At 46.7% G+C, this 27860-nt stretch overlaps 1 protein-coding gene across 2 annotated transcripts in view; it reads left to right on the top strand.

Annotated features, from left to right (window-relative positions):
• The first annotated feature begins 7435 nt into the window (after positions 1 to 7435).
• FOXO3 (forkhead box O3) overlaps positions 7436 to 27860 on the top strand; it is a 117875-nt gene continuing 97450 nt past the window's right edge. The window contains exons 1-2 of one of the 2 annotated variants that reach the window (XM_070376506.1): positions 7436 to 7689; positions 8782 to 9536. In XM_070376506.1, the coding sequence (XP_070232607.1) occupies positions 8919 to 9536 (618 nt within the window). In that variant the 5' untranslated portion in view covers positions 7436 to 7689; positions 8782 to 8918. The remainder of the gene's footprint in view (positions 7690 to 8781; positions 9537 to 27860) is intronic. The other variant, XM_005909167.3, reaches the window with a different exon arrangement.

Here is a 27860-nt window from a genome sequence, read left to right as displayed (position 1 = left end):
AAAAGTTTATACTCTTTGACTAACATCTTCCCATTTCCCTCATTTACCAGCCTATAGCAACCACCATCTACTTTCAGTTTCTGTGAGTTTGGCTTTTTTAGTTTACACATACAAATGAGATCATACAATATTTTTTTTTCCTATCTGACTCATTTCACCTAGCATAGTGACCTCAAGGTTCATCAAGGTTTTCACAAATGGCAGAATTTCCCTTTTTATGACTGAGTAATATTCCATCATATATGTGTGTGTATATAATGGAATATTACTCAGTCATAAAAAAGGGAAATTCTGCCATTTGTGAAAACCTGGATTGCCTGGAAAATCCCATGGACAGAGGAGCGTGGTGGGCTGCAGTCCATGGGGTCGCTAAGAGTCGGACATGACTGAGCGACTTCACTTTCACTTTTCACTTTCATGCATTGGAGAAGGAAATGGCAACCCACTCCAGTGTTCTTGCCTGGAGAATCCCAGGGACGGGGAAGCCTGGTGGGCTGCCGTTTATGGGGTCGCACAGAGTTGGACACGACTGAAGTGACTTAGAAGCAGCAGCATGTGTATATACATATATACAGATATATACATACCACGTTTTCCATGCATCTGTTCACAGATACTTAGCTTGTTTCCATGTCTTGGCTACTGTAAGTGGATGTAGGGGTGCAGATAACTTTTTGAGATAATGATTTCATTTCCTTTGGATGTATACCCCAAAGTGAGATTGCTGGATCATATAGTAATTCTATTTTTAATTTTTTGAGGAACTTCCATACTCCTTTCCATAGTGATCATATCAATTTACATTGGGAGAGATTTCTTACTTTGCTCATGATCTTGCACAAGCCTAAGGCTTTATCTTCTCTCAGCCCCTGTACCTTGACAGTGTGAAAACTTATGACACTATCGTTTGACAGATTTCCTAGGAGCTTGCTCACTTCCCAGGAGTCCCACTTGAACTTTGTTTTTGGTTTCTGTGGTTCTCTTTCCAGCTCAATGATTCATTGAAAAAAAATTTTTTTAATCTTATCCAGCTTTGGTTTTCATCGAGTGGTCTGTTCCGGTTATCTACCCACCACATTAAGTTGAAGTGCTATAGAAACAAAGCTAGAAATGTATAACCAGGTGCTAAGCACAGCTGAAGTACAGTTTCTCAAGTATTTCTGTTGCCTTCACTTTTTATTTAGAACAAATCTCTGTCCTCAGAATGCCAGACGGTAGCTGAGTGGAATAGGGATAATGGTGTGCTAGCAAACTGGCTCTCAGAAAGAAACACAGAAGACTTGATTATGAGCATTTGCCATTTCTGGGGGTTGAATATTCCCAAGCAGCTGCCTTCAAGCTACCGGGTCAACTCACAGAACAAAGAGTTGGGAAGAGATGAGCACAGTTGTTCCTCATGCACTGGAATGAACTAACTCTCCCTACTGCACAAGAAGACGCAGGACAGGGTGGCTGAGTCGAGTGCCTGGAGGCCAGTCAGGACTCCAGAGTGAGGGGAGAGGGCCTGATGAGGAAGAGGGGAACTGGAGGGCACGCACCAGCTTCCTGTTGCCATGTGGGCATTGTGCCAGTGTCACCAGATGTGAATTTTCAAGGAGAGTTAGAAATCTAGCTTTTAGGTGAAATCTTTTAAAAATATTGGCCATTGACTCACAAACTTTAAAAATCTGTGAAAGAGCCAAAAAAATACCCTGACGGGGGACAGATTTGGCCAGATATCCACCAGCTATGGACTGGTTGGGCTAGTGCTTGGGGTTATGCTTGCTTATCTAGTTCTAGCCTTATTTCTCTAGGTCAAATGGCCCATGTAAAGAAATGCTGTTAGAGAGACAGTGGAGGGTTGGGGGAAGAGCACACGCCGTGGATTCAGACAGACCTCAGATTTCAAATCCTGAGCCTGCTGCTTACTCTGTGATCTTGGGGAAAGTCTGTAAAACGAGAGCGATGGTCCTTGTTTGAGTAGGTTGTTCTAGAAATAACCCGAGATGTTATGTGTAGGGAACCTGCCCCCTGTGTGGAGTTAGTTAAGGCTCTGTCATCATTCTTAAGCAGAAGCCAGTTAGTCACAGCTGAAGGCAAACATTGGTGTGTGTGGAAGAAAGACCTCTAGCTCACTCTTATCAACCTTCACTGCCTTGGAATTACCCGGAAAATATTTTAAAAATATCAGTGCCAGAGCCTCCTGTTAAAGATTCCAATTCAGTTGATTCAAGAAGCCTGGCATCATTATCTTAAAAAGTGCCCCCTTCTCCTCAGATTCTAATCCTAAATGCTTTAGATTCATCATCTCATTTTACCTAGCCCACTCCAACAATCTTAGATAGTATTCTTCTCATTTTATGAATGAGGACCTGAGGCTCAATAATCAATAACAGCCCAAAGTCATACAACTGGTAGGGAAGAGGATCAGACTTAAAACCTCAGAACTTGAATTCTCAAACCCCATGCCGTTTAGCACTATTGTACATATCATATAGGGTTTTTGTGAGGCTAAAATTAAACACTGACAATAAAGTGCTTAGTTCAGGACTTGGAGCATATTAAGTGACAAATGTTAGCTATCATCATTATCTCATAACACAGAGAATCCTTTCCCACTTTCTCTTGTCTATGCAATTCCATTTCAGGTAAATCTTCACCATTTTTTGGATCAACTTTTTTTCTCCCTGGAAACATACATACTTGCCCTCCAAATGAACCACAGGACAGTCGTAATGACCTAGGGGAGACTCTGCCAAGGTATGTCTCACCTGAAGGGGGAGAAGAGAAGGAGAGAGGACAAGAGCTCCAGACTCCTAGAGAGAATGGTGGTGAAACCTGCCTGGGCTGATGTCCCAGCTGCTGAGTCACTGCTGCTAAGTCACTTTAGTCGTGTCTGACTCTGTGCGACCCCATAGATGGCAGCCCACCAGGCTCCCCGTCCCTGGGATTCTCCAGGCAAGAACACTGGAGTGGGTTGCCATTTCCTTCTCCAATGCATGAAAGTGAAAAGCGAAAGTGAAGTCGCTCAGTCCTGCCCGACTCTTAGCGACCCCATGAACTGCAGCCTACCAGGCTCCTCTGTCTATGGGATTTTCCAGGCAAGAGTACTGGAGTGGGTTGCCATTGCCTTCTCCGTGATGCCCCAGAGGACAAGCCAAAGCTCAAGCTCTTTGGCACATACTGTTCAGTATGTTTTCCAGAGGAGTAGTATGCTGAGAAGTGGGGAAGAAGAGGAGGGACTGATGAAGATGTCAGACAAAGAATGGGAAGCCACTGTAGACCTGAACACAGGGGCTCCTTTCCTGGTTGCTCAGTCAGTAAAGAGTCTGCCTGCAATGAGAGAGACCTGGGTTCAATCCCTGGGTTGGGAAGATCTCCTGGAGAAGGAAATGGCAACCCACTCTAGTATTCTTGCATGGAGAATTCCATGGACAGAGCAGCCTGGTGGGCTACAGTCCATGGTGTCACAAAGAGTCAGACACGACTGAGTGACTAACACTTTTACTTTCTTTCTTTCTAGCTGGGTCACATATTTGTTTGGAGGCTGTATTGTTTGTGTTTCCTGTCTTCATTCTTGAAATAGACACAGAAACCAATCCAAGAGGAAAATAAGCACTTTGCTCATGGGCAGCATGCTCAGTCCCTGTGTTTGGGCTCTGGCATTAGAGGGAGTATCCAGCTGCAAAGGGACTGGGCAGGGACCCAGTGCTAGTCATGACTCCTCAGAGAACTCTGGCATCTACCATCAAAACCCCCAAAAATTAGGTGTTTGGGATGGTGAATTTACTTAGCTTATTCAGGTAAAAAATTTTTTTAAATGTTTGTTCCTCCAGTGATTGAATTTACAAATTGGAGTGGACAGTTACTACCTTAAATCATCTGTAGAAATAAACAAGGTATAATAAGTAGGGAAAATTTTGACCAAAAATTATATTGCAAAGGTAATGTTGGCATTCCTTCCCAATCGACAACCATAACTTATTCAGCTTTCCTATACTAAACCACGAAGAAATGAAGGACCAAGGAAGCCTTCAAGGGGGAGACAAAGGTCAAAGCAATTTCTGACTTAGAGGGAACAATCACTCTGAGTTTTCAAAGGCTTGCCCATAGGGACACATTACAAGTGTTAATTCTTTGGGTAGATTCACATTTACCAGTCTGTATGTTTATAGTCACTGTCATTTGAAGTTTTGATCTTCAACTCATTTAGAAACTTACCCAACACTGTATGTACGACCTCTTCTCTTTGCCTTGTACTGCTTTTAAACAGTTGAAATACTGAACTTTTAAACGTTTCACCCTCACAATTATGACTGTAAAGCTTTTTGAGGAAAGTAGCTTTATTATGTCCCTACCCTCCTTTAATCACCAAGAGAGTCACAATGAGCTCAATTAATCTAGGAATCTTTAATTCTTTCATTTTAGGGGGAAGGTCCGTGGGATATGCATTCTGTTAATGAACACACACTCAACATGTTTTCATTAGTGAAATTCTAATGGCCGACATCGCGGCCAGTGTAAACACATTCTATGTCTTAAAGACAAAGAATTGCCTAGATTTAGAGAAGAAAGAGGGTGATGTGAAGAAAGCTGAGCGACGAAGAATTGATGCTTTTGAACTGTGGTGTTGGAGAAGACTCCTGAGAGTGCCTTGGACTGCAAGGAGATCCAACCAGTCCATCCTAAAGGAGATCAGCCCTGGGCGTTCTTTGGAGGGAATGATGCTAAAGCTGAAACTCCAGTACTTTGGCCACCTCACGCAAAGAGTTGACTCATTGGAAAAGACTCTGATGCTGGGAGGGATTGGGGGCAGGAGGAAAAGGGGACGACAGAGGATGAGATGGCTGGATGGCATCACCGATTTGATGGATGTGAGTTTGAGTGAACTCCGGGAGTTGGTGATGGACAGAGAGGCCTGGGGTGCTGCGATTCATGGGGTCGCAAAGACTCGGACACGACTGAGCGACTGAACTGAACTGAAAGTATTAAAAAGAAGCAACTGAAAGTTCTTTGGATTTTATGCTGTACCACAGGGCAAAGCCTAGGTGATGAGGCCTCCTGGTTCTTCGTGCAAAGCAGAAAACCAGACTCAGAGCAATAAATTCTACCACACCTTCCACACTGCTAGGCTATAAACCAGATGTACACTCAGGGCTTCTCAGCGGGGCAGGCCCACGATGAGAGGAGAGGAGCCGCACTCAGAGGAACAAGCCCAGGAAGCAGAGACCGCTCTACTCCAGACTTCCACCTCCGCACACGAAGCGCAGCTGCTCGCGGGCAGAGATGTTCACCCAAGAGACGGGTACAGATAGACTGGGGACATTCGAAGCAAGGGAGCAAGGCACAGACAGGGTGTTTAGTGCCAGTTAAGTGTGTTGAAATCTGCTCCGGAGCCGATAGCCACGGAGCCTAGCCGGGCTCGGCCTCCAAGATGAAAAGAAACAGGTGGCTTTGCTCCGGAATGTGAATGAGGGAGCCGAGCCCGGGTTTACAAAAGGCAGTATTCTGCAGCGAGAACACGTTGTCTCCGTAGAGGCTTGAAACTCTCACGAAACAGCGCGCGAAACTCGCAATCAGGCCCAAGCGGCCGTCTGCAAAGGAAGCAGGTAGCGGGGACAGCCTTGCTGTCCCGTGAGCTACGCTCAGAAAGGCCGCAGCGCGGCCCCGCCGCGTCCCCCAGCAGGCGCGGGCAGCCCCACGCGCCAGCCACTCAACCGAGCTGCCAGCACAACATTCCATTTAAAAATAACACCCACGTGCGCTGGTAAACAAGCGCGCGCGTCTCCCGGAGCCGCGTGCCCAGGGCGAGCCCGTGCGGCGCGCGTCCGCCCTCCTCCCGCACGTGTCTGCCAGCTCCGCCTGCGCAGCGCTAGCGAGGCCCAATCTCCGCCTCTTCGGCTGGCAGCGCACCACCCCAGAGTCCCGAGCCCGGCCGCTCCGGGGCCCTAGAGCCCCCCCTGCGTTACCAGGCGTGCCCCGCAGAGTGCTCTCCAACTTTCCTCCCCTGATGCCACCTCAACGAGGCGGGACACATCGCCTCAGGTCTGCTCCTTCCCCCCACAACCCGGTCCTTTCAAACCCTCCTCCTTTTAACTCTCCCTTCCGTCAGCACGCGAAGGATTGGCTTCTGGGTTCGCCGTCTCTCTCGTCCTCTCCTCCCTTCCATCGAATTTTACTCGATTGTTTATTATTTGAAGGGGGGGCGGAGGCCGGGGGCGGAGAGGGGTGTCTGGGGCCTGGAGACAGGTGGCCGCGGCCAGTCAGAGCGCGGCATGGCTTGACGATTGAGCGGCGCAGCGAATGGCAATGCGGCGCAGAGATCCCGGGTCACGCGCTTGTGGATACAATGACATCATCTGTTTGTACGCGTCGAACTAGCTTGGTGCAGGGGCGGGGCCGCGCGTCACTTGAGTGACGGGTCCTGCGCAAAGCCCGGAGCATGGAGTCGGGTGGATGGGCGCATTCCTGCCTACACTGAGTTGGACCTTTTTGTGTACGGGGTTGTTGCCGAGACCGCTCTGGACTGCTTAAGATACTTATAGTGGCTTGGAAGGATGGGGCGGGATATTTATAAATCAAAATAGACTCTCGGGGTGTGTTGCATGTAGTGCATTCTTAGCGCACAAATGAACGACTTGGGTACTGTCGTAGGATAAGGACATGTGAAGATGTTTTTCTAAACCCGAAGGAGTGTATTTTTTAAAAGTTTAAAAAAGCACAATTAGCTGCTTTGCCGTCATTTAAAAATTAGACTCATTATTTCCTCTTCACAGTTGTTCAGAATTTGTTCTTGCATTTAGGAACATGGAATAATTTGCTTTTCTTCCGAGTTAGTTACACTTCTCCCCTCGCTGGCCATGAAATTCATGCAAAATGAAACACGACTGCAGTCAAGTGTCCTACGTGAGAGACTCAGTTGCAAACCTCCTGGTGCCTGATCAAATCTGAGAGCATCAGCTTATCGAAGTCCTGAGGACACCAACATCTTAGCTTGCCAGTATTTTCACGCTGAGGTAACCCTTGCCGCCTGCGGTCAGCATCTTATCTCGGGTGTTACCTGGTGTCGGGTTCTAATGGGGAACCGGACACCAGGGCGGGCCCAGAGCCTGGCGGAGCGACGGGGACCCTTCGTCGCTGGGGAGGGTGCCAGGCGTCCTGCTTGGAGTCTGGGAGGCCACGCGACTGCGCTCGTTGAGCGTTTGGAGCTCTGATGGCCCCCCTCCCTCGTCTCCTGAGCCAGCGCCGTGCTTTGTTGTCGTTGAGGCTCCCAGGAGGGAGGAGGAGCCGGCCGAGTCTCGGCCCCGGCGCGCGCCCTGACACTCAAGCCTGCAGCCCCGCGGAACCGGGTCGCGCAGGCGCGCGCGCGCACACACACACACACGCACGCACGCGAGCACACCCCGGCCCGCCGCCCAGCCCTCCCCCTGGGCGGGGACCCGCCCGCCCGCCCGCCGTCAGTCTAGGTTGAGGCACCCTGCGTGTGTCTATAACTTTGTGTTGCTGCCTCGACCGCTCTGCTTGGGGAAGGGAGGAGGAGGAATGTGGAAGGCGGCGGGGCGCAGGCTGACAGGCGGTTTCTCAGGCGGGCTGCGGCGGCGGCCGGAGCGCCTCTCCTCGGCCGAGGTTGCGCGCCCCCTCCTCACCGTGCCCCAGGCCCGCGCGGGATTGTGCGTCCTCCCCCCTCGTCCCTGAGGGGAAGGAACCGAGGTAGGCGCCGGAGCTGTGAGCGGGTCGACCGCCTTCCCGGCGACTCCGGATCTGCTTCTGAGCTGGGCCAGGCGCTTCCCTTTTCCCTCCCCGTGACTCGGTGTGCGCGCCCCTCTTCTCTCCCGCTAGTGTTTTTAAAGGACTTGAGTGAAGGGGGGAAACTGTCAAGATGGCAGCAGCGGGAGCAAGGAGGTGAAGAACGTGCTGGTCTGGGCTTTCTGGCGGCCCGGGAGACTTGGTGCTTCCTGACCTGTTGGAAGATTTACGTTCCGACTTGCCTCCCTTCTCCCGTTCTTCACTGGGAAGGGGGTGTAGGGCACAACGCCCGTGGGAGAATAAGCCTCACAAACCCCGAAAGTGGCTGTTGCCGCTCGGCTCGACCCTTTGCAAATATCCACCGAGCTGCTTGCCCTCCTTCTTCCCGGCTTCCCTTTTTTCTGGAAGTGACAAGGGCCCGTTTGCGCTCGGACCCACGCTTGCCCTCTCAGCCCGCGGGCGCAGAGGGAAATAGGGAGCTTCCCGCGCTGTCCCCGGGCTCGAGACCTCCGCTGGGAGGGGGTGGCAGGGGGGCGCGGAGGCAGCAGGGCCGGGCACTGGAAGAAGAGCCGAAGACGCCACAGACTTTGGCGGCGGCGTCGCGGGAAGCACTTGAGCGGGCCCGAGCGAAACATAAACAAACGCACGCCCACCCGCCTGGACTCCGGCTCGGACCGCCACTGGGCTGCGCCAGCGCCGGCTGCTGCCCGCTTTAAAGGCGCGGCCCGCGCCCCTCCCCCGCCCCGCCCCTCCCCCTTCTTCCCCGCCCAGCCACCTAGCCCAGGAGAGACCTGCAGCTCCGGCGGCGGCGGGGGAGGGGGTGCCCCGTGCGAGCCCGTCGATTCGCTCCCGTCTCCCCAGCGGCCTGGTCGGGGGGCGGCGTCTGCTGCGCCAGGTTCGCGGGACGCACGTCTCCAGGTCTGCCTGCTCCTGGGAGGCGGGCGCGGTGCGGTCGCGAAGCGGTGGCAGCGGCGACGGCGGGCGAGGACTCGCCGAAGACTGGGTTCCAGCCCGGGATAACCAACTCTCCTTCTCTCTCCTCTCGTGCTTCCCCAGGCGGCGGCAGTAGCGGCGGCGGCGGCGACGCCGCCTGGGAGCCCGAGCCTTCTCGGCGCCCCCGTCCCTCCCCCGCCGCACCCCGCCCCGGCGCGAGAGGAGAGCGCGAGAGCCCGAGCCGCGGGCGGGCGGCGAAGATGGCAGAGGCGCCGGCCTCCCCGGCCCAGATCTCTCCGCTCGAAGTGGAGCTAGACCCGGAGTTCGAGCCCCAGAGCCGGCCGCGCTCCTGTACGTGGCCCCTGCAGAGGCCGGAGCTCCAGGGGAGCCCGGCCAAGCCCTCTGGGGAGGCGGCTGCTGACTCCATGATCCCCGAGGAGGAGGACGATGAAGACGACGAGGACGGTGGCGGTAGGGCCGGCTCGGCCATGGCGATCGGCGGCGGCGGGGGCGGCCCGCTGGGCTCTGGGTTGCTCCTGGAGGACTCGGCCCGGCTGCTGGCTCCTGGAGGGCAGGACCCCGGGTCCGGGCCAGCCCCCGCGGCGGGCGCGCTGAGCGGGGGGACGCAGACACCGCTGCAGCCTCAGCAGCCACTGCCACCGCCGCAGCCGGGGACGGCTGGAGGCTCTGGGCAGCCGAGGAAATGCTCGTCGCGGAGGAACGCCTGGGGGAACCTGTCCTACGCCGATCTGATCACTCGCGCGATCGAGAGCTCTCCAGACAAACGGCTCACTCTGTCCCAGATCTATGAGTGGATGGTGCGCTGCGTGCCCTACTTCAAGGATAAGGGCGACAGCAACAGCTCTGCCGGCTGGAAGGTGCGTACCCACCTGGGGCGGGCGGCCGGACCCGCCGGGCCTCCTGCGCAGTGCGAGGCGCGTCTTCGATTCGACGGAGCGCTCCTGTGGCGCGGGGGAGAGGGGTTGGCAGGGAGAGCCTCCGTTGTGAGGTTTTGGGGGTTCTGTGTGATCCCGGAGGAGGGGCAACCGGGGACGGCCGCGAAGGTGGCTGGATGGGGAGAGAAGGCTCCTGGGGAAACCTCAGGCATGGCCAGGTGAGGCGAGGGGTTGAGGGACACCGGCGAGGGAAGGACAGACGGACCGGAGTGAATTTGCCGGATTCCTGGGTCATCGCAGAGAAGGTAGGTCTGCGGCCAACTTTGGAGTACAAGTCCCCCATCGTGCGGCGAGGCCACTGCGGGGGGAGTGAGGGAACGGGTTTGGGAGGGATGGGTTTGTGGTTTTCAGTCGGTCGCGGGAGCCTGGTGTGTTTTGACTACCTGGATGAGAGCCCTGTGTCCAAGTTTTTGGGCTTGTGGGTGTTCACTCCCACAGGCACATCAATCTCATTACAAAAAGCGGTGGTTGTAAACCTTTCCCTGGCCGGTTTCCTTTTCTTGCCTGTGTCCACATCTCTGTTCTTTAGAGATGTCTCTACAGCAGGTAGCTTCTGAGATGCTTTGGGCCTGGCACGGGCCAGCCCTTCTGCCTCAGCGGGGACTCGCTGCACCTGCTGCTTCCGCGCTGAGGTCCGGATTCTGGCGCTGTTTGAGGCAGGGGCTCCAGGTGTGCAGGATGGCGCCTGGCGCTTCACCTGGGCCTTGGGGAGGGAGGTTTGCTGGCAGGGCTGGACCGTAATGGCTTCTACCTATGAGTTGAACCTGAAGAGAGGCTCTCTACTGTTCGTTTTCAGCCTCTTGGGGCACTGGACACGTGGTAGGGAGAGAGGTGTGGAAAGGCATATGATGTAATGACTTCCTGCAGTTGGGCATCCAAGGAGATTAACTCCTGTGCCCCCGCTGGGCCGCTGATACCCAGCGGCTTTGCTCTTGCACCTCATCCTCCTGGCCCCATCTCCTAAGATAGGAATGCATACCGGGCTAAAGGGAGCCCTGTGCAGCTGTAGATACATATCTTTCTGTCAGTTGCTTCTAGTAACAAGTTGGATTTTTTTTTTTTTTTAATTAAAAAGGTGGTTGCTTCCTCCTTCTGTCCCTTCCTTTGTTGTCTTTGGGGAGCCCTGTACTTGCTAGGTTCCAGTGGGTGTATAGAATAAGAACAGTTTGGCCTTAGGTGGAGAACTGAAGCACTGGAGAGGAGCTAGTACCTGAAAAAACTAAAGAATTTAGTGTTATTGACTTAATTTGGTTTAAAAAAATCTTGAAATATGCTTTAAATTTTTTTATGGCTAGTATAGGGAAGGGGTTCGATACTTTAAAAGCAAAACAAGTGCTTTGATATTGTTCCACAAATCTGTCTCATCTTTGAACAAACACTGTTGTTATGAATCTTAGGTTCGATTCAATTGTATTGCTTTGCAAAAGAATGCCAGTTGTGTAATAATAGGATATTTATGAAAAGGATGAGAATTCTGTTTCAAAGCAGTGCTGATGTGATACTTTTAAAAATTGAGTTTTCAAGTGGATAGCAAGGGTTAATCTCAGTGTATAGTTATAGGAAGGGATGAATTTGTGGGATCTAAGAAGATGGATTGGGTGGGGTGTGGAGTCTTTTCTAAATTTTTCACACTTGAAATTTAGTCCTACATATTTTGGATTTGGTGCAGAGAATCTGTTAGTTAAAAGTTAGCTTTAAGTTAGTTAGAAAGTTAACATAGCAAGGGTTTTCACCTTTTTTATGATTTTTAGGATTATGAAAGTAATTTTAACATCACAAATATTTCTTGCATCGTGTTTATGGTTAAAGATAATAACAGTTTATGGCATTTGAAACTTTTTTTTAAAGACTTATGTGGGAAAGTGTGGCTACCAAAAATAGCCTTGAATTGATACTGAATTAATTATATTTTCATGTAGCTTACAGGATCTGCAATAGAGATTTGGGGCCTAGTCTTAAACTTCGTGGTTTTATATCTTAACTCTTTTTGGTCTCATGGTTTGTTTTTTCTTCTCTGCTATCTCATTTTTAACTAAAATCTTATGAAGCATTGTAAATTGAAACTGTCCAGCAGTCATATGTTTAATACAGGGCGAATATTTTATGAATATTTTATCTTTAAAATTTTACAGCAGGTCCATTTCTGATTATCACATGATAACTAATCCTTGAAGACTATAGAGATCTAATTTAGAGTTTTTGCAAGATGATCTTTACCAAAAGATGCAGCCATGCAAGAACTTCCAGATCTTTGATGATGGAGAAGGCCCTCTGAACTGGGGCTGCTGGTTTCACATTCCAATTATGAGTAATAGCCAAGCTTTTTTCTGTGCTTGTGGTTTAGTGGAGGTGGAAGAAGAGGGAAAAGGGAGAGGTCAGGAGCTAATTGTGACCTATTTCCATGCATCCAAGTTTCAGGAATTGATTCCTATCATGATTAGTCATTTGGAAGCAGTTGTGTGCTTTTAAACCACACTACTCTCATTCTGAGTTTTACATTCAGGTTTTCAACTTCTAAAAATGTATAGAATTCAGGTTCACCTCTCCCAGTCATGTGTGCACATAGGCGCAGTATGCAACATCGAGGCCTTTTGTAGCTTTTTGGGCCTTTGTATTATGAGATCTTGTAACTAGAATTATCACCCTAAGAGCACAGAGTGAATTAGAAAAGAGGTCTTAGTGATCAGAATCAAGACCAGTGAATCAAAGCTCTGGTTGCATGTAAGAATTATCTGGGAGCTTTTAAAAAATATCAGTACCCAGAGAACCTGATATAATTGGGCCGATGTGTGTGTATTGATTGGTGAGGTTGTTTTTGTTTAATTTTTGAAGTGTCTTAGGTGATTCTAATGTACAGCCAGGATGAGGTTTGCTGATCTAGTTCAGTCCCCTTATTTTATAGGTGAAGATCTTGATTCTTCAAGTTAATGACTTTACTAAGATCACACAGCTGGTTAGTACAGAGATAATTAGCAGTCGGTGGCTCTAGAGATCTTTATCACACTATTTTTTTCTCTTTAAATTGATCCTTTCTAAAGGTTATGTACTAAGCACTGAGTAGTCTTACATAAGTAGAAGTTGTTTTCCTAAAAAGCATATTTGTCTCTCCATCTAAAACTCTTGGTTATTATTTCAGCATCGGGAAGATGAATGATTATTGGTAGAGGCTGAGTGAGCACACAGTGTCTGTAAAGCTGTCTGGTGCCTATCAGGAAGGGTACCTAGGAACTGTGAAGTGAGGAAGGTGGCAAAAAAGGAGCATTTTAACAAAAGGAGGAAGCTCTTGGTTAACTTGAATTTGTCAGATGCAAACCGTGCCAGGGAGAAAGGTGATAGCTATCTTGCAGGTTCCCTTACCTCGGGCATTAAAGTAGAAATGAATAATCAGATGTGGTTAAAGGGGGAAAAGGTTACATTTCCTTTAACTCAGATTAAGCTTACTTGCACTGCACCCATAATTGAGGTGGTGAGGTCTATGTTTCCTCCTGTCTCTAGAACTCCAGGGTTTACCTGGTGAGGCCCATTTTCACTGATTCTCCTGCACACGCCCACTCCTCTGTGCTTCCCATGGGGTCAGGGCACAATAACGTTAGGCAGCTATGGGTTTCTGTGGTGGTTCCTACAACTTCACAAATGTGAGAGGACTTCTGCTGCTGCAAGTGACCGAGTCTTCCTTCATGTGAGAATGTGTCCTCGTGCCGATTCTTCCCAAGGTTAAAAGATGAGGGCTGGCCTGCCACATAATACTTGTTCACGTCCTTACAGTTCTAGCTCTTTAGATGAATGCACCCAGTTCCTTTTCACCATACTGTATTTTTAAAAGATGTTATTTTAACTGCAAGTGTGACGTTTAAAAATATTTTTTTCAACAATTTCAAAACAACAGAGGCATAATAGTTTCATACTGGCCTCTGATTTTGACCCCAGTCACCTTTTGGACTAACTCACTAAAGGGCCGGTTAGGGTTGTGCTGTATGAGGAATCTGTCTTTAGCTTGGCCCCTGTTGCTGAAATACTGTTTTGTAATTTCCTTCGGCAGTACTGTCTTCGTCAGTGATTCTCAACTAACATACTTCCTCTTTCTACAGTGGCAGTACACTAGGGGGACTGTTTTTCTTCTTTTTCAAAGCTGTGTCATCGACCTATGAGGTGAAGAAATTGGCCATTTTAGACTTTGATCTGTGAGCCCCATGTAGCAGAGAGGCTCTTTTAAAAAGAAGTTAAGTGTTTGTTTTGATATGTTTATCTCCTCCTTTGAAAATGAAATGAAACTATGCAGACTTATTTTTAGGAGTTTTTGGGAGGGTTCTATTTTAAGGGAATGATACCATAGAAGAACATCTGTAGTTAAACTTTTTAATACTCTACTTATGGTGCTTACTTAAAACCAGCACGTATTTTTATTTGGAAAATTTGTGAAGAAGCCTTGTCCCACTAAAAAAATCGTTTACCTGATTTGCAAAAATTTAGCAGACACTGTTCATCTAAAGATCTTTATAAGAATGCAAAGATAAGACTGTTGAAGCTAGTGCCTTCTGAGGAGATACCCAGCTTACCCCTTGCCGATCAGTTTTTGGATTCCCTGGGCTGGAGAGAATGAAATTTATTTTGTTTTCATACTCTTTTGTCTTGTCTGTGAGGAACAGGCTCAATCCTATTTTTGACTCCTCGTTTTTCTCCTCACTTTTTCCTGTATCACAAACGGAGGAGCCCTGAGGGCCACTTGGACTTTCTGCTGCTGTGAAAGAACTGGGGATGACATACACGCAGGTGGGTTGTGTCAGTGGACGGTGCAGCTGGTGCACAGTGAGTGAGTAAAAGACTGAAAAGAGAAAACCCTTTTTACTCATTTGCATCTCATGCCATTTCATTCATTCAGCAAATATTTATCAAAGGCATGCAGTGTGCAGGGCGTTCTGCCGGGCCCAGGGATGTAGTGGTAGCACAAGGCAGATAAGGTTCCAGTTCACAGGAGTTTGTGTTCTCTTGGGGGAAGACAGAAAATAAACATGCAAATCTGTGCCCTGTAAACTTGTCATCGTTGCCCCTTCTCTTTGCCTTTTTCCCATCTGTACTTCTGCTTTCCTTAGTGCTTCAGCTCTCTGCGAAGTCACCAGCAAATGGCAGAGTGGATGCTGGGCCCTGGCTTGGAGCTGGCCTTTAGCTCTCTGCAGGTCATAATTTTTAGCTTGCTTTGGAGATGCAGGGCCGCTGTCACACGCTCCTGTAGTTTGGATCTTTTGGGGAGAAGCTGGAAATAGAGCACGCTGGTAGCCCTGGACTCACCTTGGGTCCCCAGTTCTGTCTTGTGGCGCCATGATATAGGTCCAGCCTCTTGGAGTGGATGTAGAGCCTTGATGCAGTCGAATTGTCTGCATGACTTCTTGTCTCAAATTAAAAACTAAATGAAGTCTTAAGGATTATCTAAATACTTCATTTTGCAAGTGAGGATACAGGCAGGAGCATGTGAGTGAGTAGCTCAGGGACCCACAAGTAGCAGGGGTGGAGTTAATGTGTCCATGTGAGCCCAGGGCACCAGTGTTCTGTAATGTCTGTTGCTAACCATTGTGGTTTCACAGCTGTTCGAGCCAGTGCCTCCGTTTCTGCAAACTCTTTACTTCATTTTCTCTCCTCTGCTCCCCTCCCCCATCCTCTAGATTGGCTGGCTAGCAGGAGAGTAGCTGTGTTTGTCTTTTTGCATTCTCTATCAGCGCTCTCAGCTCACCTTGCTGGAAAAGCCTATTCTCTCAATGTCGCCCTACCCTGCCCACCTCCTGACTTCTGTCTGTTCCTTTTGTCATTTTTCTGTGACTCCTATATATTCTCAAGAACAGCGTAAAAACCTTGAAAGCAAGGAAGGTACCTACCAGACAAAAACATTTCTGATAACTTGGAGCTGCTTTTGGGCTGATTGTCCTCAGCCCATGAGCTTAGCTTTGTTCTGGGACAGTGATACTGAAAGGGGATGATGTGACTCAGGAGTGGAGTGATGTCATGTGTAGAATCTTTTGGATACTTGTAGCTCCGAAGGTGGCGCAGACCTCCTAGTGTTGGTATCGATATGATGTCATGTAATTGTGCAATGGTGCTGTACTATCTAAGGCATTTCTTACAGTGTCTTGTTTCTTAGTGTAGAAGTCCCTGAAAACTTCATCAGAGCCAGCTGTTACCCATCACAGAAACGGAGAGAAACCTCATCTTGGGATGACCTTTCCTGAAAAGAAAGTTGAAATCATGTTTTCCTTCTGTGTGTGGACCCCGCTTTATGCAGCATCAGTATTACTTCTAGAAAGAGTCGCCAAATATTACATATCCACTTCAGAAGCAGAGCTCTGGTGTAAAATTAAGTTGTCCATAATGTTCTGCATTTGCAGATGTAAGTCTTAGATGTACTTGAAGTTTTACATAATGGATTGGTAAATGTAAGTCACAGATGAAGGAGAAGAGATAGTGAGCAGTCTGAGCTGGACCTGTCCAGGGCCAGTCTGCCTCTCTTCCGAGATGGTTTTCTGAATAGGTGTTTTGGCTACTGATTGTCATGGAAGACCCCAATTCTAATCAAATCAGTGTCCAGACAGGCTCAGTATCTCTCACCATTTTATTCTTGATCGAACGACTTCCATTTCTCAGTATTACAATTTCCCCAGTTGGAAAAAGAAGTAAAATAGAAAGCATCTGTAGAATATTGTGACGTATCACTTCTTTCTGGTGAAATACAACTGTATGGAGTATGCTTCAAGCTGGGCTTTCCCCGCCCCCCCAGAATGTGTATTTTCACTTGGACCTTTTTGGGAGATTTTAATCTTGAGACTTTTTCCCTGCAGTGTGTCAGTCCCTACTATGAGATAACGGTACAAAGTAGATAAAGTTTTCTGGTGGCCTGTGGTACTTGCACTCATTTGTGTACTCTCATGCAAGTACTCTCATGATTGTGTGTGGTGAAGAAGCCAGCTTATCTTCTGGGGGCTCACCATGCCTGGGTATCCAAATGCACCCCCATTCTACAATGGAGAGGTGAGCTTAGAGCAAGGAAGCTGTGGCTCACTTGCAGGGCGGAAGGCTAAGGTGGGAAGTGGCCCCTGCCACAGACAAACAAAATGCATTCGCTTTCCTCTGGAGTGAGCCCATAATAATACCAGCAGACGCCTTCGACAGTTCTCAGTACGTGTTTTGTCATTTCTTGTTTATTTCTGTGAAGACTTTTGAGTGTGCATGTGTGGGAGAATCCACATCGTATTTTTTCTTGTGTTTTGGATGTCTAGTGAAATTAATAACTTGGCTCTTGCAGCCATTGAGAATTTTCTTTAAATTTAGAGCCAGCAGAGGGAGTGCACATGTCTTTAAACTGATCTCAAGTTCTTTTCCCCACATAGCTAAAATAATACCTTGGTTAAAACACCAAAAAAAAAAAAAAAGGTCTGTAATACAGAGTGTTTGTGTGTAGGCTTATGTCATTGTTAGAAAAGGATAATTTGGAGGAGAGAGTGTTTAAAAACCTAAGATAACTTTTTTAAAAAGGAACTTTGGTGTTCTGAGACTTATGGTCTAATTCCCATCCTCAAATAATTAAAGCCTTTTGAACTGAAAAATTTCTTCCTTTGCTTTACATATTTTTGCTACTTCACTTTTTTTTTAATTTATTGTTTAAGTGAAAGATAATTGCTTTACAGCATTTTGTTGGTTTCTGCCAAACATCCACATGAATCAGCCGCTTCCAGTGAAGCTGCAGTGCTTCACTCTTGAAAACATAGGTGAACGTTCATCTGTACCTGATAGCACGCGCCGCAGTGTGTCAAGAGCAGTGGGTTCTGTGTGTTAGTGCTCTTTTGATTGAGACTCTTGATATTTCCCAAGACGTCATTTTCCTGTAGGTGAAAGAAAGGCAAAACCTACATTATTCTTAATTCAGATTTAGCAGTCATGGACCCACTGGAGATGACAGCTTTGCAGTTTTGTAATCTAAAATTCTGTAGTTCTGTGTTCTGTAGTTTGTCACACTCTTCATGTTGCCCGTATTTTGGTGGTAGCAGTTTATTTTAATTGGGGAGCTCTAGTGGGTTGAATAGTACCCCTCCAACCCCCTCATTAAGGTCCACCTGTAACCTCAGAGTATAACCTTGTTTGGGACTAGGATCTTTCTGGAGGTAGTTAGTTACATTAAGGTGGAGTCATGTTGGATTCATGTGGGCCCTAGGTCCAGTGACTGGTGCCCTTATGAGGAGGCTGCGTGACGCCACGGCAGAAGGTGGAGCAGTGCAGTCACAAGCCAGGGAGCGCCAGATTGCTGGGGGCACCAGAAGCTGGGCAGAGGCCGGGCAGGACCCTCCGCTGCAGCCTTCAGAGGGAGCATGGTGCTGCCCACACCTTGAATGTGGACTTCTAGCCTCCAGCACTGTAAGAGAATACGTTTTTATTGTTTGAAGCCCCTGAGTTTGTAGTAATTTGTCATGGTAGCCCTAGGAAACACATAGGCGCACAGGGATGGAAGAGAGGAACATGAAGGGTTGCAGAAGAGGAAGAGAAGGTTTTATTTTATTTTTAAAATTGAGATATAATTGACATAACAATATTAGTGTCAAGTGTACAACGTAATGATTTGGTATTTATACATGTTGCAAAATGATCATCACTGTAAGTCTAGTTAACATTTTTCTTTTTTTTTTCTTATATTGAAAACTTTTTAATATTTACTCTCTGAGCAACTTTCAGATACCTAGGTATTAACTGTATTCACCAAGCTGTATATTGCATCCCCAGGACTGACTGACTTAGTAATTGGAAGTTTGTCTCTCTTGACCCGCTTCACCCATTTTGCCCTCTCCCTCCAAAGTTATATTTAGATTAAAATTAAAATGTAATCACTCCTAGGCTACTTTCTGGTAACTTAAATTTCTTCTTCATCCTGCTGTTAGGCACAGAAGGGAGGTGTGAATTCCCCTGATTTCCCAGTGCAAGCTGCTGCAGTGAGCCCTCCGCCCTCCGTTTAGCGTGTATTTTGGGCTCGCTCCTAAGCCTCCCACCCTTCTTACTCACTTTCTACTTCGTGGCCTATTTCGTGAAGCTGGTGGAATGGCTGTACTTGGGGAGTGTGGACTTGAGGTTTAAGGCCAAGGTCTAGCTGAGAGCTTTGGTCTGTGGTAGTCAGTCTTTCAGGGAGGGAGCAGCCTGGGTCCTCAGCGGAAGAAGGTTGAAGAATTCTCTCTTCCCCAGCCCAGTCAGGCTTGAGAAGGTATCGCCCCATCAGGTTCACTGCCGTCCATGGTGGCAGTAAGGGTAATCAGAATGTCTCTGGAGTCTCCTTGGTTCCTCCTGTGCTTAGTTCAGGCCCTTTCAAAGTGTCAACACTCGAGCCTTCAGGCTCCCATCTCCTCTATACATTTATGTCTGCAAAACCCAGCCATCCTGAGGGAGCATAGAGTGGTAGTCCTCATTCAGGTAGCAACAGGTGTTTTCTAGGTTCCGTGAAGGTGTTTGGGTTGAATTGTTCAGAAGTATTTCAGAATTAGAATTGCATCTGTTTATGCTCATATTTCAAAATAGTATTTTGGGAAAAGGGAGCCAGGGTTATAAATCAATTGGAAACACAGTTTGGTTTTTATGATAAAAAGAGGAGTTGACACAAGATATTCTGAGGCCTAGTTATAATAATAGTAGCTATGATTTATTGAACACTATCATATGCCAATTACTCAGGTAGATTTTTTACATCTAATATTGATCCTACATGTGAAGCATTTAAGTATAAACCCAATTTAGAGACAAGAAAATGGTTCAGAGAAATTTAATTGCTTGGGATTCAGAGGAAGGTTTCTTTGAACGTCAGTTTTCTGCTACGCTTTGCTGCCTCCTGAGTGTGGTGGGACTTTGCCTGGGGGTGAATACAACAATAAAATTAAATAGCTGCCATTGAAAAAGTTGCTACTGTGTGCCACATTCTTTGTATGTATTACCATCAGTCCTGATGGAAATCTTTCAGAATGCTGTCCTGAATGTTTATCTTCTGGACTGTGGCTCACTTGGGGTAACTGATACCTCTCGGTGTTGGAGGGGAGTAGACACAGACCCATGATTTAGGTTCCTGCCCTTGATTTTGCCTGAGTGAATAATTTTAAGAATCTAATCAGTGCCTGGGCTCTTAGTGGAGCAATTTAATTTGGGGATTTGTATTTCTGTTTGGATGCTGCTTTAGTAAACCACTGTTTAACCATGGTTTACTATAGGTCAGATAATGTACTAGTGTTCAGGACAAAAAGAGTGATACTATAGTGTGTGGAAATCCTTAGGGCTGGGCTATTATCTCTCAGAAATTTCTGCCTTGGGAGAACAGGGTATATCTGTGCTTCTATAGGCTTCAGGTAGGTAGATGGATGGAGATAATACCACCAAGAAAGATGGATTTCAGGGAAAAAAAGACATTTATAAAAGGTTTGTGGCAGAAGTGTGGTCGAAGCCCAATGAGATCTCAAAATTAAAGGTATTAAGCATATTTTGTGAGGTGGTTGACCCTTTCCAATGCAGTTACTAACAGGTTTAAAGCAAGACAGACACAGAAAATCTTGCAAAATGCAAGCTGCTGGCCAGGTTAAAGGATTTATCTTATTAAGGCACTTACTGCTTTTGTCTTCAAGGTAGAATAGGTATGACTGGACCTAAAATGATGGTTTTAATTGGCCACAGGAATACAGCACCCATGTGCCCTGAGATAAAATACGGCTTGCAGAAGGCTAATCCCATGTGTGTGCTGGAAAAAATTTTAGAACTCTCAGTTTCAGAGTAAAGATAGGTGAGTAGTGTCTGGAGAGTGTCCAGAAGATAGACTGAAACCCTGTGATAAATGTGGAGCAGGCAGAAGGGCTCTGCCTGATAACTGAGTGAGGCCCGGGTGTGGGGAGCGTGGTGGGGCCAAAGGCAGTTACAGAGAAGGTGGCCTTGGCCTTGTGGACTTGTAAAGATACAACTCTGGGTATAAACCTGAAGTTGAAGGGGGGCATAGAATTATATCCAGTACAGCTTCTTAGATGTCTCCTTGAAAATTGGTATTACATTAAAAAGAGCAAATGGAGAGTTAAGCCATTAATTCACATAATTCAAATCTCAGAACTGCTTTTTTTTCCCCCAAAGTGTCATAATTTCTAAAAAATGATAGTTCCTTCATCATAAATTATCTAAATAATTGCCTCAGTTCCATATTTCACATAAAGTTTGGCTGAATGATATTTAAAGCCATCTCTCACCTTCCTCTCCTTTCTCTTTTTAATTTTCACTTCTATTTTACTCAATTTTTTTTTAATGCAGTTTTACCTCTAATGCTGTAATGGTCTCATAAAGTAAAAACACTCTCTCGACATCTTTCCATTAGAACTTCTTGTTGGTAATTCTTTTGAAATTCAGCGTAATTTACAAGTCAGTTTTGCTGTTTATTTTTTCTAGAATTTTTACCGTGTGTGATAGCTGGTCTGGAGTTTTCTGTCAGCATTTGTTTCCAATCAAGGACTTGTTAATCGCACCCATCATATGTTTGCATCTTGGTCTGTATTACCTTGGTTTTTTTTTTTTTTCCTTCTTTTCCCAGCTGGTAGAATAAGAAGGAACATGCCTTTATTCACTATTTGTTAGAACAGTCCAATTAACAGCATTAATTTGTCATTTATGAATATACCTATGATTATAAATAAACCATGGCCCACAGACTACATTTTAAGCAAGGTAATTTTTTTTTTTTTAAGTAAAAATTGACACTGAGCCCCAGACATTCCTGTGAATTTTTTTTAAGAACAGTGATCAGTTATTTTGGGGGGCATCGTTTGTGTAATCCTGAGAAACCCAGAATGAGCCTTAGAAATGTTATGGGCCCGATTCTTTCAGAGTTGTCTTCCGGCTGACACAGGTGTGAGTGTGCTTGCTTCAGCACAGTTGGGCTCTTAAGCTCCTGATAGGCAGCTTCCTAGGTGAGCTAGTATGCTGTTTCTTGAGTGGCCTCGATCAAGCCTTCTATCTCCAACCCTGTCCAGTATAGATAAGCTTACTGCCTCCTCTTTGAATAGATGTGTGCCCTGTGCTGAACTGAATTTTCTAAATCAGTCCTGTTTAGTCTCCTTCCTTTACATGAAAGATCCTTTTTTTCCAGGCTGGAAGTCTAGGTGATCTGGGCCACATGTTAGGCTTCACCACAGTCAACCTTCGTGTCAGTCACCAAGGTGAAATTTGGCATCCGATTATGCCGCTCAGCTTACTGGGTCTTAGTTCTCTTATCAGAGATTGAACCCCGGGCCCTCAGCAGTGAAAGCATGGAGTCCTACCTACTGGACTGTAGGGGAATTCCCTGGCATCTGATTGTAGGTATCTTTTAGTAGATGTTCTTTGGGAGGAGGTGAGGGATTTATTCTGATAATCTCATAATATCGGGGAATGCTCCGAGTTAATTTGTGGGTAGTCAGTACTGAATTTGGAGAAGGCAGTGGCACCCTACTCCAGTACTCTTGCCTGGAAAATCCCATGGACCGGGGAGCCTGGTGGCCTGCCGTCTATGGGGTCGCACAGAGTCAAACACGACTGAAGCGACTTTGAGGAGGAGGAGTACTGAATTAAGTAAAGCACCATGTGTCAAATTAGGAGAGCTAACTTGTGGTGTTATGGGCTCCCTGGTGCTCAGCCACAAAGAACCCACCTGCCAATGCAGGAGACACAGCGTCAATCCCTGGGTCAGGAAGATCCCCTAGAGAAGGAAATGGCAACCCACTCCAGTATTCTTGCCTGGGAAATCCCATGGACCGAGGAGCCTGGCGGGCTGCAGTCCATGGGGTCATCAAGAGTCGGACACAACTGAGTAAGCAACAACAGCAACTTGAGGTAGTGAAAACTACCATCCTCCAAATTGATTTTTAACATAATGACTTCACAAATGAATGTTTTTATCAGAAATTACCATGCTCGTTTTTAAGATGTATATTTTCCCCACATCTTGGTTTTCTAATCACATCAGGGCTTTAAATTGATGGATAAGTTTTAACTGTTAACACAGTGGGATAACATCTGGGCTTTTCTCTCTGGGCTCCCAGTGTTTATCCTGCTGTGAGCACAGATAATTTTCACCTGACTTCTGTCTGTGTTACCTGAGCTGAGATTCCTGCTGTGTCCACTGACCAGCAACACGGCGTTCTTCTAACTGCTTTGTGTTCATCATTCTATCTTAAACAGGATCATAAAGCTTTCATATGTCTTTTCTAGCTTGTTACCTCATGCTTCTGTGCTTAGTCAAGAAGGAAGAGAAGAAAATAACTCTATCTTGGTTTTATCATTTGCATCACATGATTTTACAACTTTGAATACTCACTTGTCAGTGTGGTTACTGGGGAGATAATTTTGATTACCGTGGGCTCTGAGAGTTACTGCTGTCATCTCTTCCCTCTTGCCACCCTTTTGGGGAAAAAAAAATTAATTTTGCTCAAGGATACATTTTATTGTTTTTCAGGCAAATGATTTCAAAGTTGGACCTTGTGAGACGTTAAAGCTCTTTGCCTCAAGTTCAGTTATTCATTAGCTTTTCTGAAAAAAATAGTACACTTTTAAAAAAGGGTTTCCTGGTATTTCCTCTGGACTGCAGCCTTGTCTTTGACCAGTGAGGGCACTTCCTTGATTGTCTAGCTGTTTCTGCTTTTTGAACCTGAGACTGCCGGTGTTGGGTTGAGCCTTAGGCCGTCTCAGAATCTAAGCGCCCCAGTTTCACTTGTCCTGATTGCTCCCAGCTGCTGTCCCATTCTTTCCTGTTTTGTGTCATTAGACATTTGCTGAAGAGGTCTTCCTGTCCTTCTTCCCTCTTTCCCATCACCCATGATCTCTCTGGGACCTTTCTCCTGCATCAGTGGTTTCCAACCTTGGCTGTATTTGAGAATCACAGGGAGCTTTTAAAAACACTGCCGTCTAGGTCCAGTCTGAAATCATTTAGGTTAGAATCTCTCGATGTAGGGCCTGGGCATCTATATTTTTTAAAGCTCCCGGATAGTTATGGTGGGCAGTTAGGGTTGAGAACATTGCTTTAGAAAAAAATGAGAGATTTTGACTGTGGAAGTTATCAGCCAATTTAGTGATGACTTTTACGTCTAATTCCACCCTCTCCTCTGTGGGGAGGTTACAAGGTGAGTTTACTCCCTGAAAGTTCCATATAAAAAGGGAGGAGTGCTGTCAAATTGGGATCTAAGAGAACAGTTGACTTCTAAGACAAGGGCATCATTATTTAATAAACTGCGCTTAACTAGGATTTCTTCTCTACTTTCTTTTGTGTAAATGAATGTGGTTTCTTTAAAGTTTTCCATCTCCCACTTGTTTTTCTAGTCTCCACTGGACCCTATTTAACTAATTTTTAAGTGTTAGGGAGTTTGTAAGAAGATAGTTCAAGTTATGGTATGATTCTTGAAATCTGAGACAGATAAACTCACTCTTCCTCTTTTGTGCAGCCTAATCTGATGTACTAGAGGGTTCTACCATGTTCTGATGCATTAAGCTAGTGCTTCTCAAAGCATGGTCCCCACACCAACAGCGGCAGCATCACCTAGAAACTTTCTGGAAATTCACATTCTTGGCTCACCTCAGACATACTGACTCAGACATTCTAGACCCAGCAATCTGTGTTGTCACAAGGCTTCTAAGTAATCCTGCTGCAAGCTCAAGTTTGAGAACCACTGCTTTTAGCCATTCGCTGAGTCCAGATTAGGAGTCAACAGTCAAATTTTTCATGCCATCTTGACTTCAGAGGCCTGATAAGAGTTGAAAAAGATGAACAGAGAGCTTGCAGTGGTATCTGTGGAGACGTAACAGAGTTCTTGGCCCTAGAATAGACTTTCCACGGATCCTCATTTGCTGTGTAGCTTTCTGTGTGGTCAAGGTCACCAACCTCCCCCTCACCTCCTGCCAAGTTGCTTCAGTCACATCTGACTCTCTCTGACCCCATGGACTGTAGCCCACCAGGCTCCTCTGTCCATGGGATTCTCCAGGGAAAAATACTGGAGTGGGTTGCCATTTCCTCCTCCAGGGGATCTTCCTGACCCAGGGATCGAAGCCACGTCTCCTTTGGCTCCTGCTTTGCAGGAGAATTCTTTACCACTGAACCACGGGGGAAATCCTTTCCCCTCCCCCAGACAACAGTAATAAAGTACCTGCTCCAGTGCACAGAGGAGGCCACGTGCTCACCCTAGTGCATATACACTGTTCAGAGGGCTGTGTTTAGGTTGGGTTCTTGTTGTTCGGTGATCTTTTCCCATGCTTATTTGTTTGGGTCTTTGGGGAATGTTCCTAGTTTAAGACCAGCATCAGACACCAGCCTGACTCATCCACAGACAGACATGGGACATGTGGAGGAGAGATAAGATTAAAATGTGCTGGGTGTAATCAGTGTGAGAGGGCAAGTGAAGTGAAGAGTGATGCTGCTTCCGTGCTGAGGTAGAGGTGAGGCATGGATCTCGGCCTCTCCTACCACAAGGTGAAGCTAGGTAGAGACCAAACTAGCTATTCGCTGCTTGTCAGTATCATTGGATTCTGTCGTCCATTAAACAGGGCCTCACGATCAGCTGTATCTAACATAGCTATTGGCTTTAGGAATATAAATAGTACAAAGAACGGGGTTGGCCGGGTCTTAGAAGTTCATTGCAGGACCGCTTAGCAGCTGCTTCAGAATGTTGCCTGAGATTCAGAAATACTCATATATCTGACACATTAAAAAAAATAGGATTAGTGTGGATTACCAATTTTTCTGCAGTTGAGTAGATACCATTTTCTGTATCAAGCTCTACCCGAGATGACTCAGCTTGGATGCTGAGCTTTAGTGGCACAGTAATCTGGGTTTTCTTCTTGGGAATGGGGAGGGCAGGCAAGTTACTTTCCTCAGATTCACCAGGATTCTTGGGAAGGATCAAGAAGGCAGGTTCAGTTGTTGGAACATCAGAAGATTCACGCAGCAGTGGGGAACGCTGTGTTGAGAGGCTTATGTCTGGGGCCAGAGTTTGGACAGAGAGTCCTGAATATGGTGCCCTTAACACCGTGAGCAGCATTCAAAGTTGGACTCCAGGAGAGTGCTCAGGCCTTTTAAAGAAGTCACACATTAGTCAGCTGGTGGAAACCTGAGTGTCCCACATGCGGGGATGCTTCCCAAAGTGGCTGCTGCTCACAGATGAAGAGACACATGTTAGTTCACTTCCATTTTAGTTTCCCTAAAGAATGGACTGCTGCCTGCGTGTTCGGCGAGTGGGCTGGTGGTGGTGTATGTTGGAAAAAACACCTGATATTAAGGATGCATTTATAGAGGAGTACAGTGCCTTAAGGAACAGCCAGGCCAGCCAGGCTCCTAAGAAAAAGACTGCCTGGCAGCCATGGAGAAGGCGTGACTCCCAACCCAAGGACCAGAGGGGTCTGAGTCTTCAGCTCCAGTGGCCCAGATCTGAAGATGGAAGTAAGGGATGTTGGTCTGCTCAACCCCTCTTCAGAAATTCCCTCTGCCAGGTGGTAATGGAGGCCTCTGGTTTTGAGGATATGGCCCCTGAGTCCTGACTTCTATGGAAGAAGTTGCAGGTGAAGCTAGAAAGTTTTTATCCCCCTCCCCCAACAGTTGTACCTTTGAGTTGTACTGGTGTGAATGGATGTGATGTGTGTGGGCATAGCCTTAGGTTGATGCATCATTTTCATGCTGTAACTAAAATCTGCTATTAATTGAACACTTATTTATGTGCCAGACACTGCTGTGGGATTTATACATATTAGCTCTTCTTTAAGATGGGGAAACTGATGGATAGAGCCAAAGCCATACAATTGGAAAGGGATAGAGGTGGGATACCTCTATCAACACGTCTCTGCATTGACTAAATAAACTCCACAGCCAGTAATTGAAGCTTTAGGGATTTTGATTTTATAGAACTGCCTGAGATCTCACTGGGCTGTTTGTTCCTACCATCTCTCTCAGTTTGGTTTAAAAGAGGAAGGAGGGGGAGTTTGCATGATCTTCTATTAAAGTTGAGGCAGATGTGTTACACTTGGCTTGTCACTCTTTCAGAACCTGAGAGGAACAGACTTGAGTGTGTATTTGTGGACAAGCATCCACAGTGAGCACAGAAGCCTTGTAAGACTTGCACTCCTGTGGAGTGTGACTAGGCCTAGGGATGGGACCTCTCCAGACTGCCTGTTTTCTCCAAACTGCTTGCAAAGCAGATTTAAGTGAAGTTATACATACACACACAGCCCCAGGAAAAAGGATAAATCACCTTTCTTTATTGGTTTGATATAGGCCATTTATTTCCTAGCCATAGAAGCAAGTGTGTACCAGCTTCATTTAGATTAAACACAGGGCTCATCCTAAACATCTTGTTTTCCAGATGTGAGGGGCAGGCCCAGTAGGCTTGTGACTTCTCCTGGTAGTAGGGGTGGAGGGGAGTGCTAAGTCACTTCAGTCATGTCCGACTCTGTGCGACCCCATAGACGGCAGCCCACCAGGCTTCCCCGTTCCTGGGATTCTCCAGGCAAGAACACTGGAGTGGGTTGCCATTTCCTTCTCCAATGCATGAAAGTGAAAAGTGAAAGTGAAGTCGCTCAGTCATGTCCGACCCTCAGTGACCCCATGGACCGCAGCCTTCCAGGCTCCTCCATCCATGGGATTTTCCAGGCAAGAGTACTGGAGTGGGGTGCCATTGCCTTCTCCGGGGGTGGAGGGGAAGCAGGTGCTAAAAAGGCCACGACACCCAGCCCCAGGTGCTGGAGGGAAATAGTTTTTCATCCCAGAAGTCACGTGGAAGTCTTTATATCTAGTTGTAAGAAGTCAGAACTAGTAATGTATTTTTTAAAATTTATTTACTTATTTTAATTGGAGGCTAATTACAATATTGTAGAACTAGTAATATTTTTAAAAGGAGTGTTTAAAATGAAAAATTTGCATTTTGCATGTAAATAGAAAACACAGGAGGTGTTTGTAAGGTAATGCATTTATCCTATTTAACCTCATACTTTCTAGTTAAGGTTTTCATCATGTAGATGGTGAGTGACTCCTTCAGAAGATGTTATGGAATGGGATTATTTCTTTTTTTGACGAGAGAGTTTTCAGGACGGACTTTCGATATTTCGTTTTCCCCTTCTTCCTGGATATTCATATAGGAACCAAAAAAACCAACAGTGCAGTAGATCAGTCCAGCCCTCGATTCTGTTCTCCAGCCCTGTGTGAGGTGTGACGGACTCCACATCTGCCAGCCCTTTACTCCTGACTCTTGGTAG

Source organism: Bos mutus, chromosome 9, assembly GCF_027580195.1.
Source record: "Bos mutus isolate GX-2022 chromosome 9, NWIPB_WYAK_1.1, whole genome shotgun sequence".
NCBI lineage: Eukaryota > Metazoa > Chordata > Mammalia > Artiodactyla > Bovidae > Bos > Bos mutus.
Note: the sequence above shows the minus strand (reverse complement) of the source record. Positions and strands in the feature narration are given on the sequence as shown.